The sequence below is a fragment of the Tursiops truncatus genome, chromosome 1 (assembly GCF_011762595.2).
Source record: "Tursiops truncatus isolate mTurTru1 chromosome 1, mTurTru1.mat.Y, whole genome shotgun sequence".
Lineage (NCBI taxonomy): Eukaryota > Metazoa > Chordata > Mammalia > Artiodactyla > Delphinidae > Tursiops > Tursiops truncatus.
In genome coordinates, this window is record NC_047034.1 from 49,255,983 (window position 1) to 49,270,740 (window position 14,758).

The following is a 14,758-nucleotide window of genomic DNA, read 5'->3' on the forward strand; positions in this document are numbered from 1 at the left end:
TCTAAAGAGAAAAATTCATTTTAAGAAGACAAAAACTACATGGGATTAGTTTGTTTATCTGAGAATGGAAAGAATGAACAGGTACAGAATATTTCCCTTATGAAAGCAGTACATATATCTGCATGATCAGCCTAGAGTACTCCCTTTATAACAGGGTCCAAAGAAGTTAATGTCTCTGGACAATGAGATAAAGAAAAAGTTATTAACTATAAATATTTGTCATTTTAGCATACTTTGACAGAATTCAGTTTTTCTCCCATAACAGCTAAAAGTATATGAGAATTACTAGCAACATGATCCAGCATGGAGGGATGAATAAAGATCATAACTTTCAACATATCTCAGAATATCTTTGTTACAAACCAGATGGTAAAACTTTAAAAAAAAATTAAGGATAAGTAGTCCAACTTTGAGAATAAAATTAAAAGAACCAATATTAAAGCAAGTAACACAGGGTGAGGAAACCAGCTTAACTTCCACGCAATTTCATTTTTCTTACATTCTTAAAATATTTTGAGGAGGTACTCTTTAAGACACATAAAATAAGAGATAATAACCTAATAAAGAACTAAACATTTGTCTTCAGTTAAATATTAGAGAATTATATTAACTATGTTAAATATATTAAATATAATCCAAAATTTAGTGACATATTATAAAAGTAATACCCAGGTGCCAATACCCTAGTAAAGATTTTGAGATGCTGAAGGAAGCATATTTTGAATTCAGAACAGTTAGAGCTGAAAGATATACACTTCTATGTCATTAAAGACAATGAGATTTTTAATTACAGGTCTGTAGTTTTAATAAACAACTTCATATTCATCTCTCCTGAAAATATGTGATGCAAAATTTTAAAAGACTATCCAGCCTCAGAAGGAACACTCCCTCAAGAAATAGTTGTCGAATTAGCTAATTATTTACTGACACAAGAACTACAACTTTAACTTACAACTCTCCAAACCTATCAAAGGTTAAACCCATAAAGAATGAGCTAGTGAGTAGAAGCTGAGGTAACAGAGGATCAATAAAGATAACTGGAAAGATAACCACTATCCTTAGGTCAGTCATTTTATGACTGCCAAACTCTGCACAGGCATACATATACATGCTTATAAACACACACACACACACACACACACACACACACACACACAGAGTAAATATCGTTCATTGTTTTACTAGTCCCAGTCTAAAGACATGACATAAATAGAAAGAAAAAGCTGTGTTGCCCAGACTAATTATGAACTAAGGATTTACTGAATGATGGATGGATGGATGAATAGACAATAGAGACAAATATAAAAATACATTGTTTGGGGGAGGGAGCATGACACAGATAAGAGCTTTAACTCTAAACCAATATCTATGATTCACAATGCTAAGGTGATTTGAGGACATTATAAGAGATCCATCATAAAGTAAATGTGAGCTAAACAAAAAAAAAAAGTTTCATTGAAACACGAAGTAATCATAATATATATTATAAAAAACAAAAAAGATTTATATAGTAGGGCAGGTTATATTAGTTTTATACTGTTCAGTTTAAAATATCTTTTCTTAAAAAGTTTTATGTGGCTAAATGTAGAGATTAATGCATCTTACCTTCCACAGAAGGTGCCTGGTCCTGAGCTGAGTACAGCATATCCTTAAAAGCCTATTAGAAAGAAAGAAAACATACATGGAATCATGAGTAATCTTTACAGTAAAAGCATTGTGAGCTAAACAATTACTTCTTTTTCAATATCCAGACAATGACTACATACGGTTCCCTAAATTGAGAATTTAGTGAAATACTTTAATAAGCTAAAACCCAAATACTATACTTTCTTATCAACCCAGTATTGTCCCATCTTTAAGATGAGGGCTAATGTGTACACTTTAAAAATTAAGGGGCATTTGGAAAAGAATGAAAAATCACCTGAGAGATCATAAAATCTCTTGACTAAAAAAAAAAAAAAATAATGATAGAAACTGAGAACAGTCCTAGAGGAATACAATGGAACACTGCATAAGAAGATATAAAATGCTGGATACAAATTTTTTTAAATTGTGGTATCATATACCTGAACATAAAATTCACTATCTTAACCAGTTTTTTTTTTTTTGGCCATACGTGGGCCTCTCACTGTTGTGGCCTCTGCCATTACGGAGCACAGGCTCCGGACGCGCAGGCTCAGCGGCCATGGCTCACGGGCCCAGCCGCTCCGCGGCATGTGGGATCCTCCCGGATCGGGGCACAAACCCGTGTCCCCTGCATCGGCAGGCGGACTCTCAACCACTGCGCCACCAGGGAAGCCCTTAACCAGTTTTAAGTGCACAGTTCATAGTGTTAAGTAAAGTTACACTGTTGTGTAGACAATCTCCAGAATTCTTTTCACCTTGGATACAAATACTTTTCAGTGGAGGTCTGGAAAATCCTCTGTTAAAAGAGTTCAGGACTATAAAGATAGTAGAGCTTTTATTGTTTTTTCCAAACCAATAAGTTAACTAACAATCATATTTAGGTAATTTAGATGGTTGCAGTTTGGTCTCTTGATAAGTGGTTTTGGGACAGGAATGAAAAGTACTTCTTCATACCTACCAAAATGGTAGAATCAATTAAGTGGATAAACTCCAGAGCAGAAGAGCTAGTCATAAGCTTAGGTGACTTTACCTATCCCATAGCTTCAAATACCATCTAACCAACCACTGGTGATTCCCAAATTGGCCTCCAGCATTCCTCAGCCTCAGTACAACTGACATTTGGGGCCAGATAATTCTTTGTTGTGGGGGCTGTTCTGTGCATATTAGGATTTTTGGCACTACCCCTGGTATCTAGAGATTCACTAGATACCAGCAGCAACCAACCAAAAATGTCTCCAGACACTACCAAATGCCCCTAGAGGACAAAAATCACCTCCCCAGAACCACCGGCCTAGAGTCATTCAAGCATATAAAACCAAAAAAGAAGAAACAAACCTCCAAGGTAACCCACTCTGTATTCAAGTCTAGTAAATTACATTCTTCCCCAATGAAATTACCATTTACTTTAAATTAATGACCAACCTGTCAGTTCCATGACTAACCCTAACCAGTCTGATAATATACAAAAGCCCTAAGTGAATAAAACAAAGATCTAGAACTTCTTTTAAGAAAAAATGTATATATGCTCACTACTTTCTTTACTATTTCAGATGTCTCAGGAACCACTAACGTCCAGTTTAAAAAAAGAAGTTAGCTCAGATCTTATCAAACATCAGAAAGTCTTTATTTCAGTTCACAGACTGGAATTTTATATTAAAGTCCTATACAAGTGCAGAGTAGGGAGCTTCCCTGGTGGCGCAGTGGTTAAGAATCTGCCCGCCAATGCAGGGGACACAGGTTCAATCCCTGGTCCAGAAAGATCCCACATGCCACGGAGCAACTGGGCCCGTGTGCCACAACTACTGAGCTTGCGCTCTGAGAAGCCTGCGCACCGCAATGAAGAGTAGCCCCCGCTCTCCGGAACTAGAGAAAGCCCGTGGGCAGCAATGAAGACCGAACGCAGCCAATACATACATACATACATACATACATAAATTAAAAAAAAAACAAGTGCCGAGTAGTAGTTATGTTATGGTTCTTCCACAGAATATTTTAAGAGGGTAAATGAATAGATTGCTTAGAGCAGAGTAAATCTCCAGAAATAGAAAAATATAAGAAGAAAGGAACAAAAAAATCCAGCCAGAGAATACTTAAGGAAATAAAGCTATCATGGAAGCAGGTAATACCAGAGACTCAAACATCTAAATGAAGTTTTTCAACTTCTGAAGTATGATAGGCATGTTTACCAAAATCAAATGAAGTTATCAGTAACCAAATAAACCACCAATGACTAGCAGAGTAGCTTGTATGCAGTAGGAGCTCAATAAATAGTTCTTGAATTCAAAAGGGTTTCTCAGCACACTGAAAAAAGCACACTAAGTAGAATCTCTGGTACACAATTAAAATGAATTAAATTTGCAAAAGGAAAGCTTACCAAATTAAGGTTTTAAAAAGATGATTTAAATTTTATAAAGAGAAAAATTATGATAGTTTTTTTTTTTTTTTTTTTTTTTGCTTTACGCGGGCCTCTCACCGCTGTGGCCTCTCCCGCCGCGGAGCACAGGCTCCTGATGCGCAGGCCCAGTGGCCATGGCTCACGGGCCCAGCCGCTCCGCGGCACGTGGGATCCTCCCAGACCGGGGCACGAACCACCATCCCCTGCATCGGCAGGCGCACTCCCAACCACTGCGCCACCAGGGAAGCCCGATAGTATTCATTTTGGTTATAAAAATAAATCATAATTTCATTTAAGTCAAGATAACTCTCGGTAAAATCAGGGACAACTCTTTTTTTGCTTCTTACTACTTCAGTTTTCCTCTGAATAAGAGACCCTCTATGTTTTTGATAGTAATACACTCTAGAGAGCTCTATAAGAACTCTATAGGATACCATTCCCTGTCAGTGACTAGAGAATAGCCCCCAACTGGGAACCAGTGGGGGAAAATCCTACAAAGTGTTGTCTATATTAATACCTATGGATTGTTCGTCTGTAATATGAGTCACCTGGGTTGGGATCAGTACCTCCAAATGCACAAAACAACAAATTCAAAGTTTCCTCAATTCATGATGTTTTACTTCAAGAAAATCCAATACTGTACATGAAACTCTGAATTTGTATAATAAATAAAATCAATATGTATTCATGTGCATTACAAAAGATTTCTTTGATCACTGCCAAGGGCCCAGGGTTCAATCCCTGGTCAGGGAACTAAGATCCCACAAGCCACATGGCACGGCCAAAAAAAGCAAAAAAAAGCAAAACAAACAAACAAAAAAAGATTCAAAGCAATTCTGATGCAATCAGCATCTCTACTGTAATGTCTGAGTTACAAAAATTAAGTTATTTTTGTTATGATGTTATTGAAATATATATAAACTAGGACAAAACTCTTAGTGTTTATAACAATGCATATGACAGTAAAATCTTACAAATTAAATCCAAATACAACCATAAAACCAGTATTATTCAATCAACAACATTAACATGACAGAAAACAAGATGTTTGCTGAAACAAAATCTCAATTGATAACACGAATACAATGCCAATTTACCTGTTCTGAGTTTGGAATGCCCAGATAACTGCGTCAGATGGGATCTACTGTAAGGCAGTATAGTCAGTGGCTAGAAGCTATGGAGTCAGACAACGTGTATGAAAACCAACTCTACCACTTATTAGCTGTGTAACCTTAGGAAAATTAACTTCTCTATACTTCAGTACCTTCATCTGTAAAACAGGAATAGTAATTACACATACCTCACAGGTCTACTGTATGAATTTAAAACACAAATCCTTATATTAATTATGCTTCATTATTATACATGAAGAGTACTTTGAACAGTGCCTAGAACACAGAAGATGCTCAAAGAATGTTAGCTAATAGAATGTGAACTACCACAAAACTTATGTCATGTAGTGGGCTGTAGCATCATTTGGCGGTCTACTAGACATGAATACATCATTTATGCATTAGATATGCCTCAGTTCTTAACTAACTCTTCACAAAGTAGTACAATAGTACCCGGAGCCAACATGACCAAACAAACATAAATAGAGGCACTGCAATCTCCTGGCATTACCAGCTTAAAAGATGGTCAACTAGATGATTTAGAATATGCTATTATATTTTCTGATGATAGCTGACATGAGCACACACAGTTTTTAATTCTTATAAGAAACCTATAGATTCCCAAGAAAATATAGGCAGTCCCAATCTGCGAACGCATTAAATAACAAAGACTCCTAATTTTATTACTTAAACTTTCTACAACATATCTAGTGTATAAAATAGGGTATAGTTCGAACTTAACATGTATGTTCAATAATACCGCCAGTAAAAATTTCTTACGTTGTTAATTTTTAGTAACCCACAGTAGATCATCTCTAATCTCCTTTCCAAACACATGGGTTTTACAGACCATTTCACAGAACAAGGATCAGAAGCTAGAAAGATTCCTACTTCCTATCAACTCACTATTAGCCGCACATATAACATACTATAAATATTACCATCTCCATCAATAAAATATCTAATCTATGTTGTTCTCATCTGTCTGCTTCAATATTCATTCAAAGTCAGCATATGGCAATCTAATTATTGGATTAATGAACAATAATATAAACACAGGCATTTGAAGAGGAAGGACAAGGAATATTTATTATAAACCTTTAAAGGAATCATAATCCCTGTTAACAGTGTTTAATAATTTGATAAAATTTACATCAGACTTTTTTTTATTCTGAAGGTTTTTCCAAATGGTACTATTATAATTTTGATATATACTTAAAAATATGTACACTATGCCTGATCTACATACCCCAGAGATAATGTGAATAATGTGCAAGTGAGTTATATCTGACCTGGTTTCTTTGTCTCGTCATCTAGAAATCAGTCATGTTTTCCTGATACTAAAGTGCTAAGAACAGTTCTGTAAATCAAATTATAAACCTCAAAAGAGGGCACTGAGCATTCTCATATGTCCTGTACAAAGAATGACCATCTAATTAATCTTCATTTCTATCCCCAAATAAACTAACCTAGCTCTGTTTTTGATGATAGAAATGATCTGTAAAAAGAAACTCGTATACAAATTTTTTTAATCTAGTATGTTAAAATTTTAAATTAATGTATTCTTGTACATACTTAACAATCCAAAGGCTGTAGTATATTAGAAGCATTATGCATGACTCAAAATTTTCATGGAATTTAAATGTACCCCATCAGCAAAGGCAATTCAATATACAGAAGTTGTTACAACATTAAATTATTATTGAATTTGTTAAATGTATAAAATGTATATAATTTATAATAGGAAGAACTAATTTGGAATACGTCCCGTTATATTCACATTTATAAATTACCTCACTAACATACTCTGATATCCACTGACGTGGCTTTTACTATTTCTATGTGGATATATCCCAAATCTGTATCCTCAGCCACACGTTTGCTAACACATACTCAAAATGTCCAAAATTCATTTTCTTCCCAAAGCCTACTCTTCTCATGTCTTTATTTCTGTTAATGTCACTGCCAGTATCCACATCACACAGATTCACAATCTCAGCTATTGTATCACTCATTCAACAAATATTTGTGTATCTGCTATGTGCCAAGCCTGTTCTAGGCACCTAGGATACATCACAAGGAAAATAAAAATCCCTGTCCTAGCTGAATTAACATTCTTATATTCTCCTCCTTTCCACTCCTAAGTTTAGTGATCTGATTCGTCAATGCCACCACCACAACCTCTTTTACATTCATTCTCTCCTATCCATTCACCTGAACTATTTCAACGGACTCTTCACTGATTTACCAACCTTTAGGTTTTCATCTCTCTAACACATCTCACAAACAACTGCCATATCAATCTTTCCAAAGCACCAGTCTGACTCTCCTCTTAAAAACTTACAAGGATTTCCCAATGGCCACAAAATAAAGCCCATATTCCTCTGCTGGCCTATAAGGCACCCAGAATGATCCAATCTATGTTTCTAGGCTTATCTTCCGAACTGAAGAAAGCCAATTTCATTTTCACAACCTGACCCTCAAGTCAAAATGAATTACCTATTACTCACTTTAGAGACTTCAATATTTCTTCCATCTTTGCCTTTTGTTTACAACTATTACCTCTACCTGGAATCCCCTATCCCTACTTCCATCTTTTCAATCTAATTTCCAAATCTTAACCATCCTTCAAGGTCCAGATCAAATTTAATCTCTTTTATGTTTTGTCCTGATTCCTCCAGCTGGAAGTCTTTACTCATTCCTCTGAAATCCTGTAGTACTCTATTTGAAACCATTTATAGCACTTAATATTTCCACCTTATGTTTTAATTATTTATGTGTGTCACTTGTTCACCATTTGACTGTAAAGTCAGGGTTTTAGCCACCTTGCTTGTACTTGTATAAGAAAGGCTCATCATAAACATTTCTAGATTACTTAATATCATCATTAAAGAAGTTACTAAGTTTTAGTCATTAAATGAACATTACTGCATGTCTACTCTGTGCACTATGCCAGGCTCTAAAGAAATAATGGTGGATCAAGCAAGGAAAAGACAGTCATATAAATAGATACATTTTAATATAATATGTTAAATACTTTAAAAATGATCAAAGCATATTGAAGGCTTAACTAACATAGTAGCAATTTAAAAAAAGAAGGTGATATATGGGAAAGAGGGGGATACCAAGAAGCAAAATAGGAAGATTAGACAAACAACTAAACATGAACTAAGGGAATTAAAGATCTCTAAGATTTTGAGCATAGGTAAACCTAGAGAAAGAGGCTTAGTGATACTATTAACCGAGCTGCAAAAACACCAAAGAAAAAACTTGGGCAAAGAAAAGACAGGAGTTTGGGTTAACAAACCACTTCAAGTATCCACAGGACAACTGAGATGGTCAGCAGACAGATGAAAACAGAGATCTACAGTTTGGAAAATAGGTCAGAGCTAGTGGTTAAGAGTTGGAAATTATGTGTATAAGGTGATTTGAAACTGCCTATGCCCTAAGTAAATGAAATTTTTCAGAAAGTAAGTGGACCAAGGACAGAATCTTTTGGAATACAAAGCAACAGAGAAGACAATAAGGAAAACACCAGATGTATAGAGTGCCACAGGAATTAAAGGGGCATTTCAAGAAGGAAGATATATTAAAAATTATCAAAAGTTGCTTAGAGGAGACATATCTGCACCTCCATGTTTTCTGCAGCATTATTCACAATAGCCAAGACATGGAAACAACCTAAGTGTCTGTCAACAGATGAACGGGTAAAGAAGATGTGAGATACACACACACACACACACACACACACACAAACACACGATGGAATATTATTCAGCCGTGAGAAAGAAGGAAATCCAGCCATTTGCAATAACTTGCATAAACCTTGAGGGCATTATGCTAAGTGAAGTCAGAGAAAGACAAATACTATATGATATCACTGAAACGTGGAATTGAAAAATGCTGAACTCAAAGAAACAAAGAGTAGAATGATGGTTACCCAGGGCTGGGGGGTGGGGGAAATGGGAAGATACTGGTAAAAGGGTACAAACTTCCAGTTATAAGATTAACAAGTTCTGAGCATCTAATGTACAGCATGGTGATTATAGCTAATAATACTGTATTATATACTTGAAAATTGCAACAATGGATCTTAAATGTTTTCACCAAAAATATGAAATGGTAATTACGTGATGTAATGGAGGAGTTAGCTAGTGCTATAGTGGTAATCATCTGCAATCTATAAATGTATCATATCAACACACTGCACACCTTAAATTTACACCATGTGTCAATTATATCTCAGTAAAACTGGAAGAAAAATTTTAAAGAAAACTGAGAACATTTGAGTTAAATAAAACAGCTATCAAGGAAGGGTTCAGTATACTAACAATTATTCTGTTTCTTCAGCTGGAAGGTGAATACAGATGCCTATTTACCTACCTATCCATCTGTCTGTCTGTCTGTCTATCTATCTATCTAATTGGAATGCTGCAACTGAATTATAAAGAAACAAAAATAGATAACATTAAAATGCCTAACATTAGAGCCTATAACTTAAACTATTCATATGTAAGATGAATAAAATATATCCTTAAGTTAAAGGAAAGAAAAATTAAAAGCTGCTTAGAGATCAAGAAGAGACTAAGAAGAGATATAATTAGGTCTGAGGATCAGGAGCTCATTGGTGACCTTCAAAAAATGGTTTCAGTAGAGTAATGGGGCAGAAACTAGATTAGATTGCTTTGAGTACACGAGAGCTGAGGATATGATGACCACAAATACTGATCGATAATAAAAGTAATTATAGTTACCTTTACTGAATGCCTACTATCAGATATCGTTTTGAGTATTTTAAACACACTACTTTAACAGAGGCCCACAACTCTTTAATGTAAATATGATTTTCATTTTACCACTGAAGATCTGAAATTCAGAAAGGTTATTAAAGTATCATCTTGCCCAAGTATTGCTCATTCTGTAATCCACGCTTCTTTGAGAAAAAGACACATAGCCCACTATTTGGAGTGAAATCTTATTTTCTAAGATTTACCTCTAATTTTGGCCTCTCAATTTTCTGATACTCTTCCTTTCATTTCCAAAACTTTTCTAAACCATTAGATTTTTATATCAGGTGTGGTAACTAGCCTCTGAAATAACCCCCAATGATTCTTAACTCCTGGTAGTAATGCTCTTGTGCAATCCCCTCCCATACTAAATAGGACTGACCTCTATAACCAATAGAATATTGCATAAATGACCGAGTACTACTTCCAAGGCTAGGTCATAAAAGGCACTGTGGTTTTCATCTTATTCTCTTTTGGATTCCCCACTCTGGGGAAAGCCAGCCATGAAAAAACTGAAGCAGCCCTATGGAGAGGTCCAAGTGGTAAGGAACTGAGGCCTCCTGATAAAAGCCAGCACAAATTTGTCAACCATTCGAGTGTGCCATTCTAGAATTGGATCCAGCCCCAGGCAAGCCTTGAGATGACTGCAGCCTTGACTGGCATCTTGACGACAACCTCACAAAATATCCTTAGCCAGAATCACCCAGTTAAGCTGTTTCCAAACTCTTTACACACAGCAAGAGTGTAAGACAATTAATGTTTCTTATTGGTTCAGCAGTTTTAGGTAGTTTGTTATAGAGCAACAGATAATTAATACATGAGGCTAGATTTGAAAAACATTTTTATATCACAGAATGTAATGTTATTAGATCATAACCAACATCTCTGGCTTGTCTTGATCAAAGTACCTAAAATTTTTATTCCTATAAAGATACAAAAACTATGGAAATGAAAACTATGACAATTTCAAGTAAGTGATTTATTTAGCAATAACAAGCAAAACTGCATTCCCATAAGCCACAGCCACCAATACTGTAATTTAACTTATACCCTTGAATGCCCTTGAGAAGTCACATAGCTGCACTTCTGAGCTGGGACGGAATAAATCTGATAGATTAAATCAGCATCCTCCTTGTCTAAGGATCCTATTCTGACAATAAAATAAAGCTGATAACAAATGCTCTTTTATAACTAATTAAATCTGTATGGCTCATTCTTACATTTACTATGGTAACAACTGTAAATTCTCTGAGGGCAGAGAGCAGTCTCACTTCAATTCTTATGGGCCACAGCATCTAGCACAGTACAGGTTCAAAGTACATTTGTCAATTGCACAGACTTTGCAACACAAAGCCTAAATATCCAGGTCTTCCCTGGTGGCGCAGTGGTTGAGAGTCCGCCTGCCGAGGCAGGGGACACGGGTTCGTGCCCCGGTCCGGGAATATCCCACATGCCGCAGAGCGGCTGGGCCCGTGCGCCATGGCCCCTGAGCCTGCGCGTCCGGAGCCTGTGCTCCGCAACGGGAGAGGGTGAGAGGCCCGCGTAACGCAAAAAAAAAAAAAAAAAAAAAAAGCTTTATTTCAAAGCCTAAATATCCAAAATGAGCACATCAGTTAATTTTTTAAGTAACCATGTTATTTTTATTGAATTATTTTATAGCATTTCCAGTTTCATGAAATATCAAAATGCAAAGTCATTTCTTATTTTTCCTAATTTTCATTATCTTTTATTTCTACGTAAGATTCAAACCTCTTTCATTTACTAGCCACAAGAAAAGTTCTTAGTGTGTTTGGCTTCCAGTCCTCTTTAATATATAAGGTTTATACAGGTTGGTAAAACATGTCGAATTTTGACCAAATATAATAGTATGGCAACATAAAATTCTCACTCTGTTCTTAGTTTGCCTGTTTATCTGAAAGAAAACAAAAAAAGGAACCCAAAGGTTCTGCAATACACCTGTACACTTATAAAAATGGTTTCTAATCCATCAGTCTCAGACCACTTCATAGCTCCAATTTCAATACTGTAAAACCTTATAAACTAGGTATTCTCTGTAGGCTAAATAATGTTTCCCACAAATACATTACCACTTGTCAAAATACATGAAGGTATTAGTACTTAATAAAATACTACCATATTTCATCGAGTCTAAGATACCGTCAATTGTTAAGACACACCATTAATTTATGTATCACTGCACCATTATTTTACGTACCATTAAGAAAGAAAAACATTACCAATTAACTATGTGACATCTGTAAAATGAATCTCAATTTCAAAGGCGTAGGAATGTGGAACAAGGAATGTGCATCTTAGAATCTACAAAATGCAGTAATTCATTTGGTCAAAATGTGGTTTCTCAAGCAATGGATTCTAAAAGTCCAGCTACCATCATTTGGTTTCCAAGAAATTTCATGATGTTGAAGGAGTCTTGTTATACTAAAAGATTGAGTACCAACACCCTAAAATAAACGTCTGCTGAATAAATGAATAAAAGTTACTCCTATGGCTTATTTTTAATGAAGACAGAAATTAACAGCTATACTTTATTGAAAAGCATCTTCTATAGGTCAGGCCCTTGCTGGCACTTTCATATATTATTATAGCTAATTCTCATAATAATCTTGAAAGGTAAATATTATCCCCATTTTGCATGCAAGAAAATTGAGGTTCAGAGAAATAAAATAACTGTTTAAAAGTCCACAGCCAATAAATGAGGGAAATGCAATTAAAGCAAAAAATTTAGATAAAATTAAAGCTACTTTCTCTACTGCCTTCAAGATGAATGGATCCCATATATCCTCCAAAGAATCTTACTTTATCCTACTCATTCCTAAAGGTTCTATCCTATTTTCCTCACTCTGTTAACAGACAAATTTCTCAAATGAAAAGTACACATATGTTGTCTCAATGACTTTAACCTCTTAAAACCTGGAATAAAGTTAGCAGAAGACAATTTATGTTCAGAATTCACTAATGAGCAAGGTTTATCAAATCCAAAGGCCCATCCTTAATCCTCATTCTCATGAACCTGTCTACAAAGTATGTTACTGCTGATAGTCCATTTACCCTTAAGACCCTAAACTCCTATGACGTTTTTTCCAAGATTTCCTCTATGTCTCTATTTTTCTGCATTACATACTTTCCCTTAGTGAATTAATTCTTTAATTACTATCTCAATTGTAATAAATCTTATCTTTGATATAATTTTTCAAATTCCAGCTAGTACTTATCTCTACATATAGACATTTTGTGTATGAAATCAGCATACTTAAGATCTAATTTCATGAATTTACCACCCCCATAAGTAGCTCTCCTCTACCAGTTTCCCTAGGTTTAAACCATTATATCTATATTAAATTCTTCCCTCCTTCAACCCCTATATCTGGCAACTCATCCAACTTCTGTTATTTAAAGTATAAATATCAAAGCACCTACATAAATCACTGTGCTAAGCAATAAAAAGAGATACGTTAAAACATGTTTAATAGGGACTTCCCTGGTGGTCCAGTGCTTAAGACTCCATACTCCCAATGAAGGGGGCACAGGTTTGATCCCTGGTCAGGGAACTAAGATACCACATGCCGCACGGCGCAGCCAATAAAAAAAAAAAAGTTTAATGGTATTACTTTACCTTTACCAATAATATCTTTATTTAATTTCAAATGCTAATGAGAAAAAAAGAGATCTAACTACTAAAATATTGTGTATGCTTGCAATTACACAACTTGGAAGGGAGGTGTTGCTTTTTTTTTGAATTTTATTTTATTTATTTTTTTATACAGCAGGTTCTTATTAGTTATCCATTTTATACATATTAGTGTATATAGGTCAATTCCAAGAAGGCAGATGTTACTTTAATAGGATACTATGTGTTTAACAGGGCAGGTTCACAAAATATGCATTAAATTATTATTATTAATTATTGATATCATTGCTAAAATTTTTTAAACATAAAGTTGTTTAAACAATGTTTTAGGGCTTCCCTGGTGACACAGTGGTTAAGAATCCACCTGCCAATGCAGGGGACACGGGTTCGAGCCCTGGTCTGGGAAGATCCCACATGCCGCGGAGCAACTAAGCCCGTGTGCCACAACTACTGAGCCTGCACTCTAGAGCCCGCGAGCCACAACTACTGAAGCCCGCGCTCCACAAGAGAAGCCACTGCAATGAGAAGCCCCCGCACCACAATGAAGAGTAGCCCCCGCTCGCCACAACTAGAGAAAGCCCACGCACAGCAACAAAGACCCAGTGCAGCCAAAAATAAATAAATAAAACAAATTTATTTAAAATAAACACAAACAAAAAAATGGTTTAATAAGTTTTCCTTACATAAAACCTATCATATTAAATAACACTGTCTCTAAAATGGAAGTAAGAAAGGTCAAGGAGGAATTTCAAAATTCTGCATTTGATAGTAATTTCTTTCCCTAAAACATTTTCTTCTCTAATACATTATGCTTACAAATCAATTCAGAAATTCTAATAAGGCTGTACAACAAAAGTGCAAAAGAAAAAGGAAAAAGTTACCAATTTTCTTCCCAGTTTTTCATCTCTACCAAAACCAAAGAAACTTTCAAAAATGTATACATTAACCTTTTTTTCTTTCATAAATAACCATTAACAAGTAGTAACATAAACTTTCTGTTCTATGAAATCCTGACCATGTAACACCATGTTAAGAATCCAGGTTCTGGGGCTTCCGTGGTGGCGCAGTGGTTAAGAATCTGCCTGCTAATGCAGGGGACAAAGGCTCGAGCCCTTGTCTGGAAGATCCCACATGCTGCGGAGCAGCTAAGCCCATGCACCACAACGACTGAGCCTGCGCTCTAGAACCC

At 35.6% G+C, this 14,758-nt stretch overlaps 1 protein-coding gene across 1 annotated transcript in view; it reads right to left on the reverse strand.

Moving 5' to 3' along the window:
• The window catches only part of XPR1 (xenotropic and polytropic retrovirus receptor 1), a 202,638-nt gene that overhangs the window by 175,340 nt on the left and 12,540 nt on the right, over positions 1 to 14,758 (reverse strand). The window contains exon 2 of the mRNA XM_019918601.2: positions 1,606 to 1,657. Coding sequence (XP_019774160.1) covers positions 1,606 to 1,657 — 52 coding nt within the window. The remainder of the gene's footprint in view (positions 1 to 1,605; positions 1,658 to 14,758) is intronic.